The sequence below is a fragment of the Cetorhinus maximus genome, chromosome 27 (genome assembly GCF_964194155.1).
Source record: "Cetorhinus maximus chromosome 27, sCetMax3.hap1.1, whole genome shotgun sequence".
Taxonomy (NCBI): domain Eukaryota; kingdom Metazoa; phylum Chordata; class Chondrichthyes; order Lamniformes; family Cetorhinidae; genus Cetorhinus; species Cetorhinus maximus.
This window is the reverse complement of record NC_135905.1, coordinates 24,223,541-24,246,512: the sequence shown is the minus strand read 5'-3', so window position 1 is coordinate 24,246,512 and position 22,972 is coordinate 24,223,541. Positions and strand designations below refer to the sequence as shown.

The 22,972-nt window shown below is 40.7% G+C and overlaps 1 protein-coding gene across 3 annotated transcripts in view; it reads left to right on the top strand.

The window, feature by feature from the left end:
- LOC144668639 (protein transport protein Sec24C-like) overlaps nucleotides 1-22,972 on the top strand; it is a 76,307-nt gene that overhangs the window by 51,465 nt on the left and 1,870 nt on the right. For all 3 annotated transcript variants that reach the window (XM_078530883.1, XM_078530882.1, XM_078530884.1), the window contains 11 exons: nucleotides 478-669; nucleotides 1,321-1,414; nucleotides 2,102-2,218; nucleotides 3,109-3,279; nucleotides 8,571-8,667; nucleotides 9,574-9,719; nucleotides 11,220-11,358; nucleotides 12,940-13,058; nucleotides 20,713-20,892; nucleotides 21,367-21,558; nucleotides 22,507-22,596. In XM_078530883.1, coding sequence (XP_078387009.1) covers nucleotides 478-669; nucleotides 1,321-1,414; nucleotides 2,102-2,218; nucleotides 3,109-3,279; nucleotides 8,571-8,667; nucleotides 9,574-9,719; nucleotides 11,220-11,358; nucleotides 12,940-13,058; nucleotides 20,713-20,892; nucleotides 21,367-21,558; nucleotides 22,507-22,596 — 1,537 coding nt within the window. The remainder of the gene's footprint in view (nucleotides 1-477; nucleotides 670-1,320; nucleotides 1,415-2,101; nucleotides 2,219-3,108; nucleotides 3,280-8,570; nucleotides 8,668-9,573; nucleotides 9,720-11,219; nucleotides 11,359-12,939; nucleotides 13,059-20,712; nucleotides 20,893-21,366; nucleotides 21,559-22,506; nucleotides 22,597-22,972) is intronic.

The window sequence follows — 22,972 nt, the reverse complement described above, 5'->3', positions numbered from 1 at the left end:
AGTCACTCACCATACTGGCTTGGAAATATATCGCTATCGATTTACTATTGCTGGGTCAAAATCCTGGAAGTACACTGTGGGTGTACTTACACCACATGGACTGCAGCGGTTCAAGAAGGCAGCTCACCACCACCTTCTCAAGGGCAACTAGAGATGGGCAATAAAAATGCTGGCTTAGCCAGCAACACCCACGTCCCATTAAGAAAAAATAAATTTAGCTGAATATCTGTAATCAGAATTCTCAAAAAAATGGAGGTCATTCCTTCACACCCAGTGAGAAATTTCTTAACTGGGAACTCAGTTGTCACTGCTACAGTGTTAGTGGCCCTGATCATTTGTTTATGGATTGTATGTAGTACTGTTCTAGCATGGGGCAGTCTGTGTAAGACACTTCACTTGGGACCTAAGTTGACTTAAAGCACTGTGGTGCTGTGAAAGAATTTTGGAAAATTTTTGAACTTGTTTCTCCTCTTCCAGGGAGGGAAATGCAGAAGAATCAGCAATAAGGGTTGGATTTGTAACCTACAACAAAGTTCTGCATTTTTACAACGTGAAGAGCTCATTGGCTCAGCCACAGATGATGGTCGTGTCTGATATTGCTGACATGTTTGTACCCTTGCTTGACGGATTCCTGGTCAATGTAAATGAGTCACGGGCTGTCATAAACAGGTAAGGACTCCAAGCCAGTGGTGATCCTGCAGCATTGTAACCCAGCGCCTTTCAAAATGAACATCAGAGGCGAGGAATTCTGAAGTGTGATGTCCATACTTGGAGTTTTAATGGTTGTTCACTCTTGACTGCACTGTATGAAAGCCAATCTGACCCCCAAACCCATTCCTTCTGGCACAAGGGTAATAGCTGGATAACTGAACTGCCATTTAGTTCTTAAAGAATCTGAAATAAGATATTAAAATGTCATTGCTTGTGTAAGGTATCACTGGGAAATGGCCTCTGCAACTTAAACATTTTGTTGCTACTCTGATGTTGGGATTTGGGCAAGTTTTGAGAGCTCAAATTGGACTAATTTCATGACATTGCCAGATTTATTGAATTCGATTTCAGAATTTGTCATAGTGTTTGAACTCTCAACCTCTCCATTGGTTGTCCTGCACCATAACCATATTCCTGCCCATTAAAACAGATCTTGCGAGGTGTAGGCTACCGAAAGTATAACAATTGAGTGCTCCCAATCGAAATCTTGGTAAATCTTGGCACTGTCAGCCGAATGTACACAGGTTCATAAAACTGAATTACAGGCTAGCTGCTATTCAATGAAAGATTCAGCAGTGATGACAAAATAATGAATTCGCTCTTCTCCAGTTTGTTAGAACAGATACCTGAAATGTTTGCTGATACCAGAGAGACTGAGACAGTTTTTGGGCCTGTCATTCAGGCTGGCCTAGAGGCTCTTAAGGTAAGACTCCCTTTTTTATCAAAACCTGCTTAGAATTTGCATGTTACCTAAGTAATGACTGTTGAATATCCAAATCATTGGGACTGGAATGCTTCAACCCATTAAACCTTCAATGTGTGCACTATGTTGATGGATTTGGTTTTGCCTATTTTCTTTTCACTGAACCCTTCCTGGTTTATTAAAATATTCAGCATGTGCCATTTCTCTTTCAGAGGGGGCATATGTCTGAGTTATTCCCAGTCCTTAGTGCTGTCTTTAAGCTGGTTGGTAGAGATTATGGCTCCTTGGCACGTTTAGCGTGGTGCAAAGTGATTTCTTTCTCTCCGCCTCCTCAGCTGCATTTAGTAATGCTGCTATTCCCAACCAGAATGGAGATGATTGAGTAACCCTGCCTCCATCAATCTGTCCTGGAGATCCCACCGCTATCAATGACTAGGATCAATTTCACGCACACAGTTTGTATGTAACTTTCCTCCACTCACATAATGCTGGAGAAGCAATACTGCCCTTATTGGGAGACATTACTGTAGTTTCAGTATTGAGTTCTTTTTTCTGTGGTTCACAGAGACTCATGTTTGCTGTGAGTCTTACCTTGACTTGCCTCCATTTCGTTGTCTGATGCAGTTGTATCAATTGATACTCTTGACTGTTGGCTTTCTTCAGGAATCATTTCTTTTGTATTTGCAGGCAGCAGAATGTGCTGGCAAACTGTTCATATTTCACTCAACTCTGCCCCTTGCTGAAGCACCTGGAAAGCTGAAGAATAGAGATGACAAGAAGCTTATTAACACAGATAAGGAAAAAGTAAGATGGTCAAGATGGCTTTTCCCTAACTTAGTGGCTGTTTGCAAGGCTGTAGTATCTGAAAAAGATTGAAAAATGCTTTTTGGTTAATTTTAGATATTTGTTCTTGGGATGTGGGTGAAGCCAGCAATGCCACATTACACAGTAAATTAATGTGGGATTGCAGGCAGGTACAGGCCAGGTGGGGTTGGCTGGGACCCAACCCTGGACGGCATTAGTGACCTTGCTGGGTTTTTTTATGACAGTGACAGATTTCATGGTTATAGTTTATCTAATACTAGCCCACAAACATTTAAGGAATTTAATTTCCCACTTTGTCATGTGAGAGTTAAGCTGTCAACCTATGGGTTGCTGGACCAGTACCTTAACAACTAGAATACTGGGCTAAAGATAACTGCGGCTATCTAAATAGCAGTTTGGCTCTGCACAATTTGATCCTGTGTTTGTGCTGAGCCACTGCAGAAAGTCAGCAAGTGATGAGGGTAGATGTGAAGAAGAAAAGGTTTAAGAAGCAGTGGATGGGGACAGGGTGGGGAGGGAGTAGAAGTCTGCACCCCAAGAAAAATGGAAGGGAGTGAATGTGGATGGAGGACTTGGAAGAGGGAATAAAAATTACTTGCAGGAAATATTTCTTGTGGGAATTTTTTTATTTAAAAAAAAACCTGTGATAAGAAAATTAGATCCGCTTAACCACATTGAATGCTTCAGCAGTCTAGCTAAATGTGGACTGACTGACAGCCCCACTAACCCATGAACCATGGAAAGTAATGTCAGGTTAAAAGGCAATCCACTGCAAATAAAACTCATGTTGCGAAACAGAAGCTTATCGAGTGTGCTTTGATTATTTATGTATGGCTCCATTTTTTAAATGTATGCATTTGTTATTACAGGTTCTGTTTCAACCTCAGACTAGTTTTTACAATAACTTGGCCAAGGAATGTGTGGCACAAGGCTGCTCTGTGGATCTCTTCCTATTCCCCAATCAGTATGTGGACGTGGCTACTTTAGGGTTGGTAACTTACCAAACCGGAGGTTCCATTTACAAGTACACTTATTTCCAGGTAACTTTTGTAACTTGTGCCATTGCTGTAGCTATACAGGAATTTCACAGCTGTCCTTCAAAGGTTTAACTTAAACCTGCCTCCACCTGCAGAAATATCAGACTCCTCAAAAATTCTTTCACAGCTGTGTTATCCAGGAATTGTGTATCCTTCATGTAATTTTTAAAAATTGTTAAATGGGTTGTAGATGTCACTGGCAAGAATGGCATTTATTTCCTGTCCCTAATTGCCCTTGAGAAGGTGATGGCGAATGGCTTCTTGAAATGCTGCAGTCCATGTGGTGTTGGTGCACCTACAGTGCAGATTTTGAGGGAAGGAGGTGAGGGTTGACATTAAAACACGTCATTCCATTTATAGTCAGCTGGCTTAAAGGACCATGCTTTTTAAGCTGTATTGCTTGGAATGAATTGTTGCAACAAACTGATTTTTAAATTGATCGGAATTAAATTTAAAAGTCATAATTTTTTTTATTTCTCTGTTAGGAGACTTAAACCCCGACCTTCAATTGTGTTTCAGAAGTTCAGATTCCTTATGCATACTGAGTGCAGGTTACACCTCTCATATTCCAAGTCACTGTGGATTGGATTAAGCAACAGTAGGCAGCTTTGATTTCAAGTGAAGTGATACCACAAACTGTTATAAAACTCTTCTCTCTGAGAGTTGGGCATGGGTTCAGGCCCCAAGTTCCTTGCAGAGCAATTTCTGACGATCAGTGACATCAGGGAGGTGTGACGAACAAGAGAGTAACTTATATTGTCGTTCGTCCATCTCAGCAGACAATGGACAGCGCCCACGATGTATGTATGAGCAAGAGAGTAACTACTTCCTGGAAAAAAATGGACCTGGCTACTGTGTTGCTTAAATCGTCCTTGCCACAAATAGAGCAAGTTATCTGCACTCTCCTGTGGAGAAGGGAAAAGTTGTACCCACAATGCTAATTAATGAGCTGCACATGAGGGAGCATGGGGAGTGGCCAAGAAAGCACGACCTCATGGGATACAGAGGAAGGTGGCAGGTTGGATCCAAAATTGGCTCAGTGACAGGAAACAAAGGGTAATGGTCGATGAATGTTTTTGTGAATGGAAAGCAGTTTCCAGTGGTGTTCCACAGGGCTCAGTTTTGGGGCCCTTGCTGCTTTTTGTATATCTTAATGATTTGGACTTAAATGTGGGAGGCGTGATTGGGAAATTTGCAGATGTCACAAAAACTGGCCATGTCGTTGATAATGAAGAGGATAGCTGTCGACTCCAGAAAGATATCAATGGTTTGGTTGAGTGGGCAGAGATGTGGCAAATGGAATTCAATCTGGTAAAGTGTGACGTAATGCATTTGGGGAGGGGAAATAAAGCAAGGGAATACTCATAAACGGGAAGTTATTGAGAGGGGTTGAGGAAGTGCTAGACCTTGGAGTGCATGTCCATTGATCCTTGAAGGTGGCAGAACAAGTAGACAAGGTGGTCAAGAAAGCATATAGAATGCTTGCCTGTTATGATGCGATAAAAGATGTGTGCCAGGCAGATCAAATCCACAAGGGAAACTTGATCACCTGGTCAGAGTGATTTTGCAATTTGTATTTTATTTCGAGATGCGTGCCCTGAATTCAGTAGCAATAAATCCACCAAGACTCTAGAGATTTTTTACAAAACTAAATTAAACATTTGTTAACAGAAGAAAAGATTTCGAGCACATAAGTCTACAAATTACTACTATAATAACCCCTCAAACCCCTAATTAATCTGGCTTCCAGTTACACCCCCATTACGGCAACAGTGAAAAAAAAAACAAATAGATTTTAGACAGACCCAGGCAAATCACCACAATACCCTGAATGGTAGAATTCAAAGTGGCTTTTCCCAGCTTCGGTTTCTGTAGACAGCAGCTTAATGCACAAGTACTGGAGGCTTTTCACACTTCTGGTAGATCTTACAATGTGTCTCCCTGACACAGCTTCATTTCCCTTTATTCATGTTTCTTCCTTTTCATGCAAATTTCATTGATCCCATATATCTTTGGAACTTTCCTTTTCTCATAATATAAACCTTTTCATGGTGTTCATATTATCAGTAACCTTTGGGGTAAATAAACACACTGCTTGGCCTAGCTTCTCCGGCTAGGTGTAACATCCTACCATCTCTTTGAAATTCAAACTACCCTGATTTATCTACAAATGAAAATTCTCCTCACCTCACATTTCTAAAGCTTCAGCCATGTTTACATATTTAGCATTTCAAACCTAGCTTCTTTTTAGAAGTCAAAGCCTCCAGACCAGCCGTCTCCAATTCAATTAAACTCCACACACACATATACACACAGAGAAACCATCCAAATCCCACTGTCGTATAAACTGTATAAAACGCTGGTTAGGCCACAGCTGGAATTTTGTGTACAGTTCTGGTCACCACATTACAGGAAGGACATAATTGCTGTGGAGAGAGTGCAGGGGAGATTTACAAGAATGTTGCCAGGGCTTTAAAATTGCAGCTATGAGGAGAGATTGGATAGGCTAGGGTTGTTTTCCTTAGAACAGAGGAGTCTAAGGGATGACCTAATTGAGGTGTACAAAATTATAAGGGGCTTAGATAGGGTAGTCAGGAAAGACTTGTTTCCCTTAGTTGAGGGATCAATTGCCAGAGGGCATAGATTTAAGATGATTGGTATGAGAATAGAGGGGACATGAGGAAAAATGTTTTCACCCAGAGGGTGTTGGGCGTCTGGGATTCACTGCCTAAGTTGGTGGTTGAGGCTGAAATGCTTAACTCATTTAAAAGGTACGTAGATCTGCATCTTGAAGTGCTGTAACCTTCAAGGACCAAGTGCTGGAAAGTGGGATTTAAATGAGTGGCTAGTTTCTTTTTTCTCTTTTTGGCTGGTGCAGACACGGTGGGTTGAATGGCCTCTTTCTGCACTGTAACTTTTTTATGGTTCGATGGAAAATTGACTGAGATTGGAAAAACTGTACAGAAAAATGAGTAATGGAGTAGGAATCTGTCCAGCCACCCACACTACCTGAATCACATTGATAGCAACCTTGGAGAACTCTGGTCTTGGACTACCCAAGTAACGAGAGTTGCCATTGGTACAAGAGGTAGAGGATGGTGATTTCCAAGAGGAGGGAAATTGACTTGTGCATCAACAGTTTGGGGTTCTAGTTGTCCCTTTTGAAAGGTGAGGTACTCATTTTGTCCTGCTTTCAACTTGTACTCAAATATTACATGGACACAATGGGCTAAGTGGCCTTCCCCATACTGTAAATTTTTCTATTTATGTGTTTACATAAAGGTGATGTATTTAAATTGGGAAGTAGCTGTTCATGTAGAATAGATATTTACTGTTTTATGACCTTATCCTTATTCAGCATGCGTATTTCATTATGTATCTAGAATTTTCTTTCTGGGCAAATATGTATATATTAAGATCATTTATAAACACAGCTGGTTCATAGCAATGAAAAGTTTACTAAAAGTTGTGGTTAGTGTTTAAAATATGCTTGTGTTTGAAAACTGTCCTGATATAGTGAAGCATCAATTTGAGTAGATGAAACCATTATATCACTTCCTATCATTCTGATTGCCAAATCTGGACATACTCCTGGAAAATTCATCACCTGACCTCCAACCACCCCACTCCATACTCACCATTGGTCACCCAACGTGTCCATCGTCATGGCACCCCACCTTCCACGGCCACTTAGAAAATGAGTAGATTCATTGACCCGATTGGTTAATTTCTGATGGTCCATGAAATAACCTTTGTTCCCATGTTCAGTTATTTTTACATCTAAGAACTATTTGAAAAGCACATTTTGTTTTATTTGCCCCAGTGATTTTTCTCCTGTGTTGCTGACAGCAGTGTCCTGGAGAATCAATCTTTAACGACTGGAGATTCCAAGGGAACCCAGGAGGTTTGGCAGCCCTACTTTTCAATCCATTGGTATAACTTCCTAATATTGAAAAATAGCTCCAGTGGTTTAAGTAGCTGCCCACAATGCTCTGACCAAAGTGACATTGAACTACTAGAAAATACAACGCAAAAATTCAAAACCGGCTTGTCACAAGCCTATCTTTAATAAATCATGTTTATGGATTCCAGTTTGCAACAATCTGATTACAAATTATGGTTACAGGCTTATTTAGCAAAATCCCTCTGTCAATACACCTAGTTTACAATTGAACATTGCATGTTGTTGAATGATTTAGCATTCATTGAATAAGCACAAAGTGAATAAACTAACTCCCAATAATATTGCTCTCTACATATTTCTGGAATTGAGCAATTGGTATTCTGCGATGATTTACAAGAAATTATCTGCTTGGATTATATTTTGGCAGGTTGAGGTTTTACCCCCTCAAGGCCTGATGATATATCATGAACATTGGTGTAATTGGAAATTACATTACTAGAGAATTTAGCTGTTTGATTCATAGCGCATAGCAATCTGCAGTACTTGACTGGAAGAGATTTGTCTGAAACTGTTTAACTCCAATTTTTTTTTAACTTACCCTTTCATGGGATGTGGAGTCACCGGCAAGGCCAACGTTTATTGCACATTCGTAATTGCCCTTGAACTGAGTGGCTTGCCAGGTCATTTCAGAGGGCAGTTAAGAGTCAATAATCTTTTTGTGGATCTGGAGTCACATGTAGGCCATACCAGATAAGGGCAGCAGAAAGGACTTCAGTGAACCAGATGGGTTTTTACAGCAATCAAAAATAGTTTTCATGGGCCACCATTATTGAGACTAGCTTTATATTTCAGATTTATTAATTCAATTTAAATTCCATCAGCTATTTGAAACTGTGCCCTCAGAGCATTGGTCTCTGGATTACTAGTCCAGCGACATTACCACTGCGCCACCATCTCTCCCATTCAGTGATTAATAAATCATGTTTATGGATTCCAGTTTGCAACAATCTGATTACAAATTATGGTTACAGGCTTATTTAGCAAAATCCCTCTGTCAATACACCTAGTTTACAATTGAACATTGCATGTTGTTGAATGATTTAGCATTCATTGAATAAGCACAAAGTGAATAAACTAACTCCCAATAATATTGCTCTCTACATATTTCTGGAATTGAGCAATTGGTATTCTGCGATGATTTACAAGAAATTATCTGTCTGTTCTGTGAGTAAAAAAATAAGCCCTCTTTCACTGTTTGAAGTTCTTCATTGTCACATGAACATTTTGGCTTTCTGAAGAGAGCAATTCAAACTGAAAGGCTTGCTCCTTCTAAAGGGCAAAGCAGCATTTAGGTCATGGTACAGATTTTCAGGTGTTTGTTTCCTTCCAGGCACAAGCAGATGGGGAGCGCTTCCTAAATGATCTGCATAGGGATGTGCGAAAAGTGATTGGGTTTGATTCAGTGATGCGGGTACGCACAAGCACAGGTATGTTGATTCATGAACTGCTGCTGCTATTAACAATCTCGTGGATTTTTCTTCTGAAAATATTACAACTTATTAGTAGTTTCAACTTGTATGCAGGCCTGTGTACAACCTTTGTGTCTCTATAGTTGTTTCTTAAGGGACGCACTTCCTTAGCCACTGACTTGGTTTTCTGTCCTGCACATGTATATGCAAAGCTCGATCTTAGCACTACCTTTTTAAGGTAATATGCAGTTCCATCATTTCCTAGGTGAGAGCTAGTTGAATTGAATACCAACTTGTTAATAAGTGACTAAGTGGAGATTGCATTATTGAAGATGATTAAAAACAAATCCTCAACCAGTAAGGAACACTGCAATCTTCTGATTATGCGAACCTTGTGTTACCCAACATGGATGTAGCTTTAATCTGAAAGCCATTATTGTAGCATTATTCAAAAATGTTAACCTTTTGATTTGGTATTAATGAGATGCAAGTAACAAATAATCTGTTGGATATATTTGCTCTTAATAACCAGTTTTTTAAAAAATATACACTTATTGTTAAATGCTCATTTCTTCTTGCAGTTTTGGCCAGACCAATGTTAACCTGTAGCATTGTCATTGCATGTGCAATCAGTGAAAATGGGAATTCCCTGTGTAAACAGGTCCCGTGACTCTAATTACAGTTGATGCCACTAGATGTATTTTAGCTTGGTAAGGATGATGTCATGTTAGATATAATAGTTTTAGTTTGAAATATGTTCATGTGAAAGGATCGTTTGCCTGGAGATATGACCTTGAAATTTATTTTGTCATACCAGCGATCACAAAACCTGAGCAAAGACCACTTGGTTCTAAATATGAAATCATGTCTGAAAATTTGGCTTTGTCTCATTGTGGTCATATCAAAAATTTGCTTTTATTCCAGGGATTAGAGCAACTGATTTCTTTGGCTCTTTCTATATGAGTAACACAACTGATGTTGAGCTGGCTGCATTAGACTGTGATAAAGCTATCACCGTGGAGTTCAAACATGATGACAAGTTGAATGAAGATAATGGAGCTCAAATTCAGGTGAGAAAATGCTATTGGATTGTCAATCAACTAAACTGCTTTTAATCAGTAGCAATTTTTTTAACGTCAATAATATTCTAGAAAAATTAGGGCATTTTTGAGTTTAGTGCATTGCCAATTTGTGTTGTCTTTTTTGCTCATGCCACTCTCGATCCCTTTATCCAAGGGCATATACAATTCTCTGTTGCAGCCACTTCAATATCCGTTGCCCCTGTCGGGAATTGTGAAGCCTAAACCACCCTCTGATTACATGGCTGAGATTGGGTACCTACTATGTGATGATGAACACAAGCCTTAACTTCCATAGTATATTGCCTGAGAGCACCATTGCTCTTGTTTAAGTTGGCTGCCTTGACTTTGCAATGGTGTGATAATGTATGTTGCGTCAGTCTTGTCACAACTTTTCATTTAAGGTGTTCCTAGCTACATTTAACTTTTGTTCCCAAATTTGTATCTGCTTCACAAGTAAGAGATCATGTGTAGATACAGATGGGGAAGGCCATTCTGAGTCTTATCCATCCATCCCACTAAAACCCCTGCATCTCTCCTCCATTACTTTGCCTGGACATGCATTCCGTGTATTTGCCCTTTGTTATGAATCTGTGCTCTGCGTCTTACTGTTGTTCATTCATGGTCCAACTCCGGCCTTTCTACACTGTTCATGATACTATCTGTGCTTCTTAATCACTTCCTTTAAAGGCTGATAAGTCAACGTTTCCCCACTCTTCCCTCAACTCAATTCTCAGGCTTGTGGCTTTGCTTTGAGCTGCCTGCAGGACTTGACTAGCTGCCTGCCTTTGTGTCCAGACCCAGACGCAGTCATCAAGCTTCACTCTAACCCGAACACTGGACAGACCATGCATGAAATCCTTTAATTTGTACCCCATTGTTTTATCTATTCTGGTCAAAGATTCTGTTTGATTGCATGGAACAGTGATTGGACATGATGAAAATCATGTCCACTTGAATTCTTATCCCTCATTAAACTTCATTCTCTTTCAAACAATTCATGGAGTAGTGTGGCTGTGGGCTTTAACAAGTGGCCTCACAGAAGCAGTAACAGAGACAACTAACTCACTGAATTTCAAGTGTATTGGATGACCTGAGCATTCCAACAGATTAATAGACATGGCCATAATGTTAATCTACTGAATCACAGAGCATGGAAGGAGGTCATTTGGCCCATTGTGCCTGTGCCAGCTATTTGAAAGGGCCTATTTTTCCCCCCGGCTAGTATTGAAAGTTAACACTGAATCTTCTTCAGGCAGCGTAGTCATCTGTATTTAATATTTGTGCTTCTGATAGTGACTTTGTAAATGTTAGAAGTATGGAGGCATTTTTTTTACCTCTTGTATTAAAACAGGATCTGTGTGCAGTTCACGAATTTATTCTTCACAGATTCTCTTTCAGGATTTGCTGAAATAAATTTCAAAGTTATTTTTGCTGCACCAATGCATTTGATAAATGAACATTTTCCCTTTCTTTCCTCCATCTCCACAGTGCGCTTTGCTCTATACCAGTTGCAGTGGACAGAGGAGGTTACGTATACACAACCTATCCCTTAATTGTTGTACTCAGCTTGCTGATCTGTACAGAAACTGTGAGACTGACACACTTATCAACTACTTTGTGAAATTGGGTAAGATGCTGCCAGAATTCGACCTTGCCTTCTATGTCAGAAATTGCCTTTATGCAGAAGGCAGTGAACTCGGCTCGTTGTTGATACTGTGAGCTTGTCTTGGAAAAATAATGTTGTAGGAGCCGGCTGATCTCTCAGCTGGTGTTCAGGGTGTGACAGTTAGTCTTGCTGTCCTTGGGTGGCAGAGAGGAAGGTCAGCCAGTCAAGATTGCTGCTCTAATAGTTATAATTATCTCAAGGATATCTGTTGGGCAGTGTGGATGCATAGATGTCTCCTGAGAATAGGATTATGTATGACTGTGATTTCCTGCCGTTTACCTAGACTGAAAAGTCAGTTATGGTTACGCTGAGGTATTTGAAGAGCCCTCCACTTGACAATTTCAGAAGAGGTGGAAAATGATACTGCAGTTTACTATAGAAACGATTCAACAAAATCCAAGGCTGGAATCTAGTATCTGGTTTCAAATAATTGTCAGCTACTTGGTCTCTAATGACATGAAAAGCCATACAACTTTCCAAATTTAGTTCTGTTTATAAAGCACCTTAAACAGCGCTTATTCTTATGTATACTCTGAGTCTACTGAAAAATCCAGGAATATTGCCCAAGTTGGGGTAGAAAAATAGTGATTGTTTTTTGATCCTGATCTCCAGCCATTATTTAGATGCTTACCGTTTAGCAGCTGAGTTTCAAATTACTGCCTTTCATTTAAGCTCATGTTTCCTTGAACAAAAACTAGTGTCCAATGCAGTCGTTGTCTGTGAAGGTGTCCAAGCTCCACACAATGTCAGTAATAAGGCTTTTGACCCTTTACTCGGAGCCAATAAACAATGCATCTTAATGTCAAAGCCAGCAGTCTAGTTAGGTACAGGTGTATATTGATACTCGGTCGGATACCTTAAATTCATTTAAATGCAAAAACTCTAGATTTAAAGCTGCTGATTGCAGCAGGAAACACTTCTGTATATGGTAGTTTACAACTGCTAAAAACTTATTGTGGAATAATTTTTTTTATTGCGGTTTAATATCATATTGCTAAAGGCAGCATTTTTATCCTGTTATTATGCAATGCACCAGCACTCTTTAAAAATTATAGTGGGAGTTATTAAATTTAGTTTAAAATTTGTTTGGTATAAAGTTTGTGTTTAAAAACAATCCGACCTATCTTTGTATACCAGTTCTAATTAACGATTATTGGGCACAATTCATTGGGTAACATTGAACCAATATTTTTATTACTAATAAGTTAAAGCGTTCAAAGAAAGTGGAAAAAATAGCACTTGTAATGATTTTTTCCCTAGGTTTGCTTGCAGCAACCTCCAGAAGATATGATGTTTAATTATTGGAAACTCTGGAGAGTTGGTGAAAATCAGCTTCCTACCATGTTGGAAATAAATGCCCTGTTGGGAGTCCTTGAAGTTTGTAATTCAATTTCAGTGGATGAAAGACTTGGTTTAAGTGTTGAGAGATTTGCTAGTAGAATGGGTTTGAAGTTTTTAAACCATCCAATTCACGTCTGACATGCTGTCACTTTGTGTTACTGTTGGTTTAACACTAGAAACCCATTTTCTCATTTTTTTCAGCATATCGTGGCGTCCTGAGCAATCCCACAAAGACCGTACGAGATACCTTAATTAACCAGTCCGCTCAGATCCTTGCCTGCTACCGCAAGAATTGTGCAAGTCCATCATCAGCTGGACAGGTAGGCAAGTAGCATTGATTCCAAGCCACTGTTTTTAGGCTGGCACAGCAAATGGCATGTTAGTTTAAACGCAAACTGGCTACTTTGGAAGTTGTCTGAACAGTAGGTCTGGAAAGAATACCGCATTAGCATTAGAGAATGTTTGGTCCTCAATCAACAACCATGAACAAAACTCTGCTCCTGCTGTCAGTGCCTATGCTCTTTGACCATGAATTGGAACCAATTGCTGACACATCACAGGCTGTGGGACACCACAACTTGTTTCTACTGGTCTGAAATTGGAGAATAATTTAATCACACAAAGTCCTTTTCAAAAATGGAAATGTTAATAGGGTTTTGGAGGAAGAGTGCTGAGAATGTATCTAACCTTTAAATACAGCCGTTACCAGGGATTGAGATTATCACAGAGGCTGGCAGTGTGGCATAGTTGGATTAAAATATGGCTAATATTCTCAAAACCTTGGGCTAATTGGTTTTGGTCATCATTGCAGTCATCGGTAGCTTACTTAAGTTGTGTCATTGGGTGAATGAAATGTGGTTTAGCCATTACTTACTTGGATTTTCTGAGGTTTGGGCAGATATTTGCTGCACGTTATCTATCGTTGATATTGGGAAGAAGAAAACTCTTCAAATTGCCACTACCAGAAGCTAAGCTTGATGTGCTCAGATTGAAATATGTAGATATTAAATGGTTAAATTAGGTTAAAGATAATCGTGTTTCAATAGCCAAATACTGACGTTGATTTGTCCCGTAAATCACCATATAGTTCAGAAAGAGCAGGGCTGTTTATAAATAAGGAAAGGATGGAAACACCCTTGTTAATCAGGAGTCCAATGGGGAGGATTGAGGGAGTTTCCAGTTTGTGTGGAAGTTTGAAATTATTTATTTTAACCAGGGTGCTGTCGCTCAAAAAAATTTGCTTTTTCCGCACTTGATCATGTTTAAGCTGGATCAATTTCAATATTCTTTGTGGATACCGAGGCGGGGTGGCGCTGGTGGTTTGGTGGTGCTGTCACCCAACTAGTAATCCAGAGACCCAGGCTAATGCTTTGCAGTGTTTACCATCTACAAGACGCACTGCAGCAACTCAACAAGGCTCCTTGACAGCATCTTTCAAATCCGTTACCCCCACAACCTAGAAGGATAATGGCAGCAGATGCATGGGAACACCACCATCTGCAAGTTCCCTTCCAAGCCACATAACATCCTGACTTGGAAATAGCCATTCCTTCACTGTCGCTGGGTCAAAATCCTGGAACTCCCTCCTTAACAGCACTGTGAGTGTACCTATAGCACATGGACTGCAGCGGTTCAAGAAGGCAGCTCACCACCACCAACTCAAGGACAATTAGGGATGGACATTATAAGTGCCGGCCTAGCCAGCGATGCCCACACCCCATGAAAGAAAAAAAACCACAAAAGTTCTGGCATTTTAAAACCATTTAGTTTGTTTGCCATAAAAACAGAAAATGCTGGAAAAACTCAGCAGGTCTGACAGCATCTGTGGAGAGAGAAACAGAGTTAACGTTTCAAGTCTATATAACCCTTCTTCATATGTGCCTGAAGCATTAACTCGGTTTCTCTCTCCACAGATGCTGTCAGACCTGCTGAGTTTTTCCAGTATTTTCTGTTTTTATTTCTGATTTCCAGCGTCTGCAGTATTTTGTTTTTAGTTTGTTTGTCATTTTGGCTAGGTGTACCACTGCATGGTTTTGAACTTTTGCCTTATTTTCAGTCCCAGGTAGGCTGCAGTACTTATGTTTAACTCAGCTTTCTGGGTCCCAATGATAATATGCAATATATAATATACCAGTAGAATACTGGACTATAATAAATGGCTGCATCAAATGTTAGTAATGTAAACCAACCAGTGACCAGTTCCTGGGAAAATTTTACCTTGTTTTGAATAGTAAATGAATTACAACAATGAAAAGCTACCTCTGGAAATAGCTGACCATAGGCCAGGTCTCGCCATAATGTTAGGCAGGAGAACTAACTTGCAGGTTATGGGGTGAAAAGCTGGGGTATGGGACAAAAATGGACGCCGCTTTCGAAGAGGTGGCCCACGTATGCTGGGCCAACCAGTCACCTCTTGTGCTGAATGATTCCATATTTTTCTTGTCAAAAAATGGAAATTTAACTGGAAAACAGAAATCAAGGGCAGCCACAAATGGGAAGTTTCTATGTTATGAGGAGGTTGAGCATGGAGCCCAGGGGCACCTGACCTCGAGATTTTTGACATGCATTAATGTCTGGAACGCGGGTATCGCTAACGAATCTCCCCAGGTTTACAGACGACACCCAAATAGGAAGCAAGGCAAGTGCCGGTACTGAGAAACATTGCAACCATTGTAATTCATTATAGTCCCAGGACATCACTAATTCCCCCAAAACCCTCGCAATCTGTCTGGCTCTTTAAGTCCAGGCAACTCATCGCTAATTGCATTTATTCTTACTGTTTTCTCTGTCCTGTTTGAATTTACCACTCTGTTTTTAGTACTGTTAACTCCTTGGTTAAATCCTCAATCAGTAATTTAAAGTAAATGCAAACCTTGATTTTAAGTCTTATCTGTGGCCCAAAGATTCATCTGGTGCACACTTCTATGAAGGCAAGATGGCTTGCAGGTTCGTTTTAGTTACCTGGTGGCAATAAGTGAAGATACAATAAAATGCAACGGTAACTGCTATGAGGGCAGTGAACCAAAGAATGGTTATGTGTTAAATAGAGCAGTGTTTAGTTGCAGTAAGAGAAGGCAAATAAGCTGTGAGTTGTATCGAGTTACATACTATGAAAGTCCATAGTTACTCATGTGCCATATACATGAGGCTTCTTCAAACCTACTGGGCATCCACTTGACCATTCAGCTGCTGTCCCTGTCAAATCAAACCTTGATAAGTTATTTCTTAATTAAAACTCTCCGACCTGGGAATACTGAATGCTGACACTGGCTACAGGAAACGTAGTGAACAGAAGAGGAAGGGCAGCATTCCATTCTCAACACTGTAGGTGTCCGCCGAGTATCAAAAAAATTTCTTCTCCAAAGTGAAATGAAATATACCATCTCATTCTGGCTTCAGTTATCCAACCTTTTTGTTTGCAGAGGAAATTGAATCCATTGAGTACCTCTGTTTTGGCTGTCGTTTTTTTTAAAAAAAGAAATAATAAAAAATTAAATATTTTGGTTAATTATTTAGCATTGGCTTGCTGATTGTACTTTCACCTCAGAGTCAGAAGGTTGTGGTTCAAGCCCTCACTCCATGGACTAGAGCACATAATCTAGGCTGAAATGTCATTACAGCATTGAGATAAAGTTGCACCAATGGAAGTGCCATCCTTTGAATTAGACGTTAAACCATCTGCCCCCTCAGGTGGCTAAGATCGATCCCAGGGCACTGTAGAATAGCAGGGGAGTTCTCCCTGGTATCCTGATAAATATTTGCCTCTCAGACAGACTATCTGATGATTTAACTGGTTGCTGTTTATGGGAGCTTGCTGTGTAAAAATTGCTGCGTTCCCTACGTTACAAAGATGATTGCAATTCAAAAAGTGCTTTTACAGTGAAACACTTTGGGATGCCTTATGGCCATAAGAACACTAAATATATGCAAGTTCTTAAGTTCTTGTCTGTTCGTAACACAATAGATCTTAATCAATTAATGCCACTAAAACAGAAATATTGTCGCAGCTGAAAATAATGCTGAAATTTGACAGCTGCTTGGTTGCAAAGTTTATTGTCCTGTGTTTTGAAGTTTGTGGAACCAAAAAATGTTTGCAGCCTTGTCAGTGAAATTTTTGTTGCCTTTGTGACTATTGGTGTTTGAAAATTAACTTTAACTAGCGCTGGTGATGTTGGATATTTGTAGTTGAAAGCCGTTAACTACTTGTTTGTGCTCATTTTGCATATGATTTAGTAATTGAGACTAAATGTAATATGAACAACGACAACTCTTCATACTTAACACATCTATTCTTGGGAACACGAATGCAGCGGGAGAGAGACTGGATTAGATTTCATAAGTTTGAAATGCGAATCACACTGACACCTAGGAGCAGTAGTTGAGATCTGTTGATGAATAACACTCATGTATTCTCAAACTATCCTCCTCCTTCAGGTACCATGCCCTAAGAGGGTGTTGGTGACCATGAACTTCCATTAGATTGGCCCATGATTATGCTTGGCAAAATACTGCAGTAGTTTACTATTGTCTTCTGCAGAATGGGTGGCCAGGAAACTCTCCTGCTCTTACCACCTGTCATCAGGCATATTGGAAGAATGTACGGGTTGATAATCGACCTGCTTGTCCATGTTATGAACTCACCTTCTGTGGCCATCAAACCCTGGAGTGGGACTTGAACCCATTGCTTCTGGCCCAGAGGTAGGATTGCTATCACTGTGCCACAAGACCCTCATTGTCAAACTATCACTTGGCAATATCCAGTCAGTTGCGTTTTATTGGACTAATACATGTTCCAAGTTGCTTGCGATGGGCTATAAACATATTAAAGTTAATCTCTGCAGCTCCTTCACTAGGTTAGCAGATAAAGACATGATTTTGCTATGGCACTAAACCTTAGAGGTCAGAGGGTGGCTGTTAGATTTGCGCTCTTCGCTAAGTTAGTCAGGGTGCTACAATTGGAAGAATATCACCTGGTGTTCCAACTGCTAAGAGATCAAGTGAAGAGAGCATCGGTCTGTGGTGCCAGCTAGGAGCACACAATTCTGATGAACACACTTCAATGGAAGTCAACAGGAAAGGAGGAGGGAAATCTAAGGGGTGGGGGCAGTTGGAGGGGGGGCTGGTGATTACACTGACTGCAGCGCTTGACATAAATGGCAGGCACCACTATATCAGATCAACTACGAATGGATAATATCCCAACCTCATCAACAATGCCCACATCCCGAGAATGAATGAATAAAAAATGTCATAGATATTGCACTATTTCTTCCTGGTCGTTTGATCAGTATCCTGGAATTGCCTACCTACCGCTATGTGAGAATGGCACCAGCACACGGACTGCAGCAGTTCAGAGGAAGAGCCACCTGCTGCAAGGGGACATCTTGGGATGGGCAGTAAATGCTGGGCCACACAAGTGAGGCCCACACGCCCTGGGAACAATCATCTTTAAATCCTGAGGGCATAAAGTTCTTTCAGCTTTGTACTGCAGAAATAGCTCAAGCTTTGTAATTTCTAAACAGTCTGTATGACATGCCGCTTAAAATCACTAAAGACAATCTGGTAGAGATGGTTTAAAAAAAAATTGCTTCTGTTCTGCAATGTTAACCAGATTTGAGGAATTTGATGACGCATCCCCTGTTTTTGAAACTAGTTCTGTTTGAACCTGGTAAAATCGAGTTTCAGTGTTCCTGATGTTTGGATATTTTGCAGTATTTCTAATAGTCTTAGAATCATCAGCCTAACAATATTGCACAAAACAATATTCACACTATGCTTGCTGTAAGGACTCCATTCCATTCTCCCAGTTTCTCCGTCTCTGTCACATCTTTTGTGATGCTACCTTCCACAATGGTGCTTCTGACATGTCTTCCTTTTTCCTCAAACAAGGATTCCCCCTGCTGTGGTTGACAGGACCCTCAATTGTGTCCAGCCCCTTTCCTGCACTTCTACCCTTAACCCTCCCTCCCCTCTCCCAGAACCATGGTAGGGTTCCCCTTGTCCTCAATTTCTATCCCACCAGCCTCCGCATTCAAAGGATCATCCTCTGCCATCCCAAACATGATGCCACCACCAGACACTTTCTCCTCCCTGTCAGCATTCCAGAGGGGCCATTCCCTCTACGACAGCCTAGTTCACTCCTCTGTCACCCCCAACACCTCAACCCCTTCCCACGAACCTTTCCATGCAACCTCAGCAGGTGTAACACTTGCCCTTTTACCCCCTCTCCTCACTGTCCAAGGCCTCAAACACTTCTTCCAGGTGAAGCAGTGATTTACTTGTACTTTTTTCAATTTAGTCTACTGTATTCGCTGCTCTCAATGTGGCCTCCTCTACGTTGGGATGCCAAATGAAGACTGGGTGACTGGTTTGCGAAACACTTCCGCTCATTCCGCAAACATGATTCCGACCTTCAGGTTGCTTCGATTTCATTTCGCCATCTTGCCCTCATGCTCATATTTCTGCCCTTGGCCTCCTACTATGTTCCAGCGAAGCCCAACCCCAGCTTGAGGAACAGATCCTCATCTTCCGATGAAGCACTTTACAGCCTTCTGAACTAAACATCGAGTTCAACAGCTTTGGATCATGAACTCTGTCCTCCATTATGATTTTTTTTTCGCCAAGTGCCTGTTTGTATTTTTTTTGCTTTCATACTGAGCTGACCTTTATTTTGCCATTAACACCTACTCTGGACCTATACTTTGTCTTTACTACAACAATTATCACTCCCTTTGCTTTTTGTTCCATGACATTTAATCTCTGCCGTCCTTTAACCCATCCCTGACCTTCCCTTTTGTTCCACCTAACCGTCTCCCTTTTTTTAACAGCATAAACCCATCACATTCTACCTCTGAAGAAGAGTCTCACACACTCGAAATGTTAACTCTGTTTCTCTCTCCACAAACGCTACCAGACCTGCTGAGTTGTCCCAGCACTTTCTGTTTTTACTTAATATTGCACTGGTGCTTGTCTCCATGAGTACCACTTGGTTTAGTCTCACTTTTTCTTCCATTTACCATTTTTCAAGCAACTGTCTGATTCTCTCTCTAAAAGTTTAATGGATTTCACTTCAGCAATTATTGGCAGAAAATCCCTCATTCCAATCACCCTCTGTGCAATTATGTTGCCGTTTCTGGGATCCTGCTGTGCATAGATTGGCTGCTGCATTTCACTACAGGACATCAGTGCCTACATTTCAAAAGTATTACATCAGCAAGGTTCTTTGGGGGGGTCTCCTGAGGTGAAAGAATGCAAGTCTGTCTTTCAGCAAAAACGAAGTAGCTTAAAATAAAGAGCTTGTATTTACATAGTGTCTCAGGATGTCTCAAATCGCTTTCAATCATGATTTTTGAAGTGTCATTACTGTTTATTAAGTAGACCCATTGAGTTAAGTTTCTTTCCTAATTTGCGACTCAATTTTTGTAGCTATGGTAAATTTGTGGACACTCATGATCACTAACTGACTAATAGAAATGATTTCACTATTCACTCAGAAACAATCATTCTGAGCTTTTAAAGCTTTGATCAGACCCCGTCCATTTTCTCAGCTGTAGTGGGTGGGGAAAAAAACAAATTCTTGACTTTGTTGATAATTGTGACCTGCTTAACCCTGGTTGCAGGGGAGGTGGCGGCACAGTGGTATTGTGAACGAGTAATCCAGAGACCCAGGGCAATGCGCTGGGACCCAGGTTCGAATCCCACCACGGCAGATGGTAGAATTTGAATTCACAAAAGTCTAACGAAACCTGTCATCCTCACATGATCTGGCCTACGCGTGCCTCCAGACCCACAGCAACGTGGTTGACTCTCCAATGCCCTCTGAAATGGCCTAGCAAACCACTCAGTTTCTCAAGGGCAATTAAGGATGGATAATAAATGCTGGCTTAGCGACACCCACATCCCGTGAATAAATTTTTTTGAATTTACACTTAGCCTTTACCGTTGTTTTGTTCATTTACTGTATCTTCCTCCTAGCTGATACTGCCTGAGTGTATGAAGCTGCTGCCTGTCTACCTGAACTGTGTGCTGAAGAGTGATGTCCTCCAGCCTGGAGCAGAGGTCTCCACTGACGATCGTGCCTACATCCGTCAGCTCATCACATCCATGGATGTAGCAGAAACCAATGTGTTCTTCTATCCGAGGCTTTTACCTGTGGTCAGTAAACAATTAATGTGCTGTTTCCTACATTGCACATTGACCACCCTAAAAGCACTTCATTGGCTGTAAAGTGCTTTCTGTTGGTTGCTAAAAGTGCTATATAAATGAAAGTCGTTTTTTGTTAATCTAGAGACTGCAATGAAGTGCAAATTTAAATTTCGAAGGTAATCTCTCGACATGTGCCATCAAAAATGGATAATCTGCCTGAGTGCGCCAATTTGTTTTGTTTGGTTTCCTGTAACTCAGTTGTAGCAGTCGGCCTCAGTTGCTGCTTTGATGTCAAGAATAGGACGGGTGTGAAAATGGCTAGCGAGGTTGGGCTGTCCCGATTAAATTGGGAAATGTCGAAGGGGGCATGCTGCTCTGGAGCTCTCAATTACTGTATTCAGTTATTGAGTTCCAAATTGGAGGTGTTGCCTTTTTAGAAACAAAATCTTTGTTATGACCATAAGTCTGCTGTTTTTCTCTCAGCACAAAATGGATGTTGATAGCGATGATTTCCCAATGGCCATTCGTTGCTCAGAGGAACGTTTATCGAAGGGTGGCATCTACCTGTTGGAGAATGGATTGAACCTCTTCATCTGGGTGGGGATGAACACACAACATGACCTCATCCAAAGCATCTTTAACGTGCAATCGTTTGGGCAGATTGATTCTGCACTGGTGAGTTTCAGAATCCTATCTCTACGTTACAATTCATACCAAAGATATTAGACTTTGAATCAGAAGTAATGAATGTAGCAGGCGTGCTTCTGTGCATAATGTGACTTGGAAAATGGACAGCTCTGGATTGTTCTTAATCTGATCATTTTCTTCATGGAAGCCTGAAGCATTGACATGAACCTTGTCTGGAAGTTTCCTTAAAGTAGTTTTTCAGTCCGATGAGCAATGAACTGATTTCATTATCAAGCCTGTTCCCTTATGACAAAGACTGTCCAATATGTCAAGGCTTCTCCATTATATTGAGATTTACACCCAGAAATTGGAGTCTGTCATTAGCAGAACCGCAACCCTAAAAACAACCTTTCCCAGGTTTGGAAGAAGGCAGACAGGTTGATTTCTGTATTATCGCTGATATTTACATCAATGCAGCTGTATTTAAGGTGCCATTTGTACAATTGGAGCATTGATTTGATGTAGCTGCACTACCAGCAGCACCGAACCAATCATGCCGCTTGTTAGCCCAACGTCAGGACCCAACCTGACGTGAACTAAATTTGGACCTGACTCCTGATTTACAATACAGCACACCTTTAGCAGTGATATGTATTCAAACTGACATTACATTCAGTGTGGAAATATAGCCATGCTGTCATTTTTGTGACAACAGCAGAATAAAACCAATTTCAGCCCCAGCATTCTGTTAATGAATTTAGTTTCTGAATAACGTTAAATATTAAATGAGAATATGTCTAAAGAGCACCCACTAATTCAGATTTTTTTTTAAGAGTAAGTGCATAAACCAGTAAAACCTGTGACAAATTAACCTGGTTCCATGAATTTCCTATTGATCATGCATTCAGTAGGTTATGTGCTGAGTTCTGTTAAATGTGTGCTTTGTTCTTTGTATAGATGTGAGCTGTCTGATTTTGGCTTTCATTGCTTTTTCAGGCTACTCTGCCAATGCTCGATAATCCATACTCCAAAAAGTTACGGTCCATGGTTGATATGATACGTGCTCAGAGACCCAGGTTTATGAAGGTAAACGTATGAAGTCCAGCATTTTATAGTTAGCATTGCCTTGTCAATCCTTTGGTTAGTGCAGTGAGGTGTTCTTTCACATTGCCCCATACTCAGTATGGTTTGGATAACTGGATGGCATCACCAATCGGGGATTGATTTGAAGGATTGTGGTGACATAGCTGTGTTTAGACACTTACGGTTTGTACTAATCAAGAACTGCTTCACAGACTGTCACTCAATAGTGTAAGATGGAGCTCTCCATTTCCCGTTCTGATTTCAATACCTTTCATGTTATGTCGGGGAGGGACTCATTCTGGAAGTGCTTTAAGGACTGAAAGGCTGCTGGCTGAGTTTTTATGATCCCAATCAATCGGAAGAATTGGCGGTTTGCTCC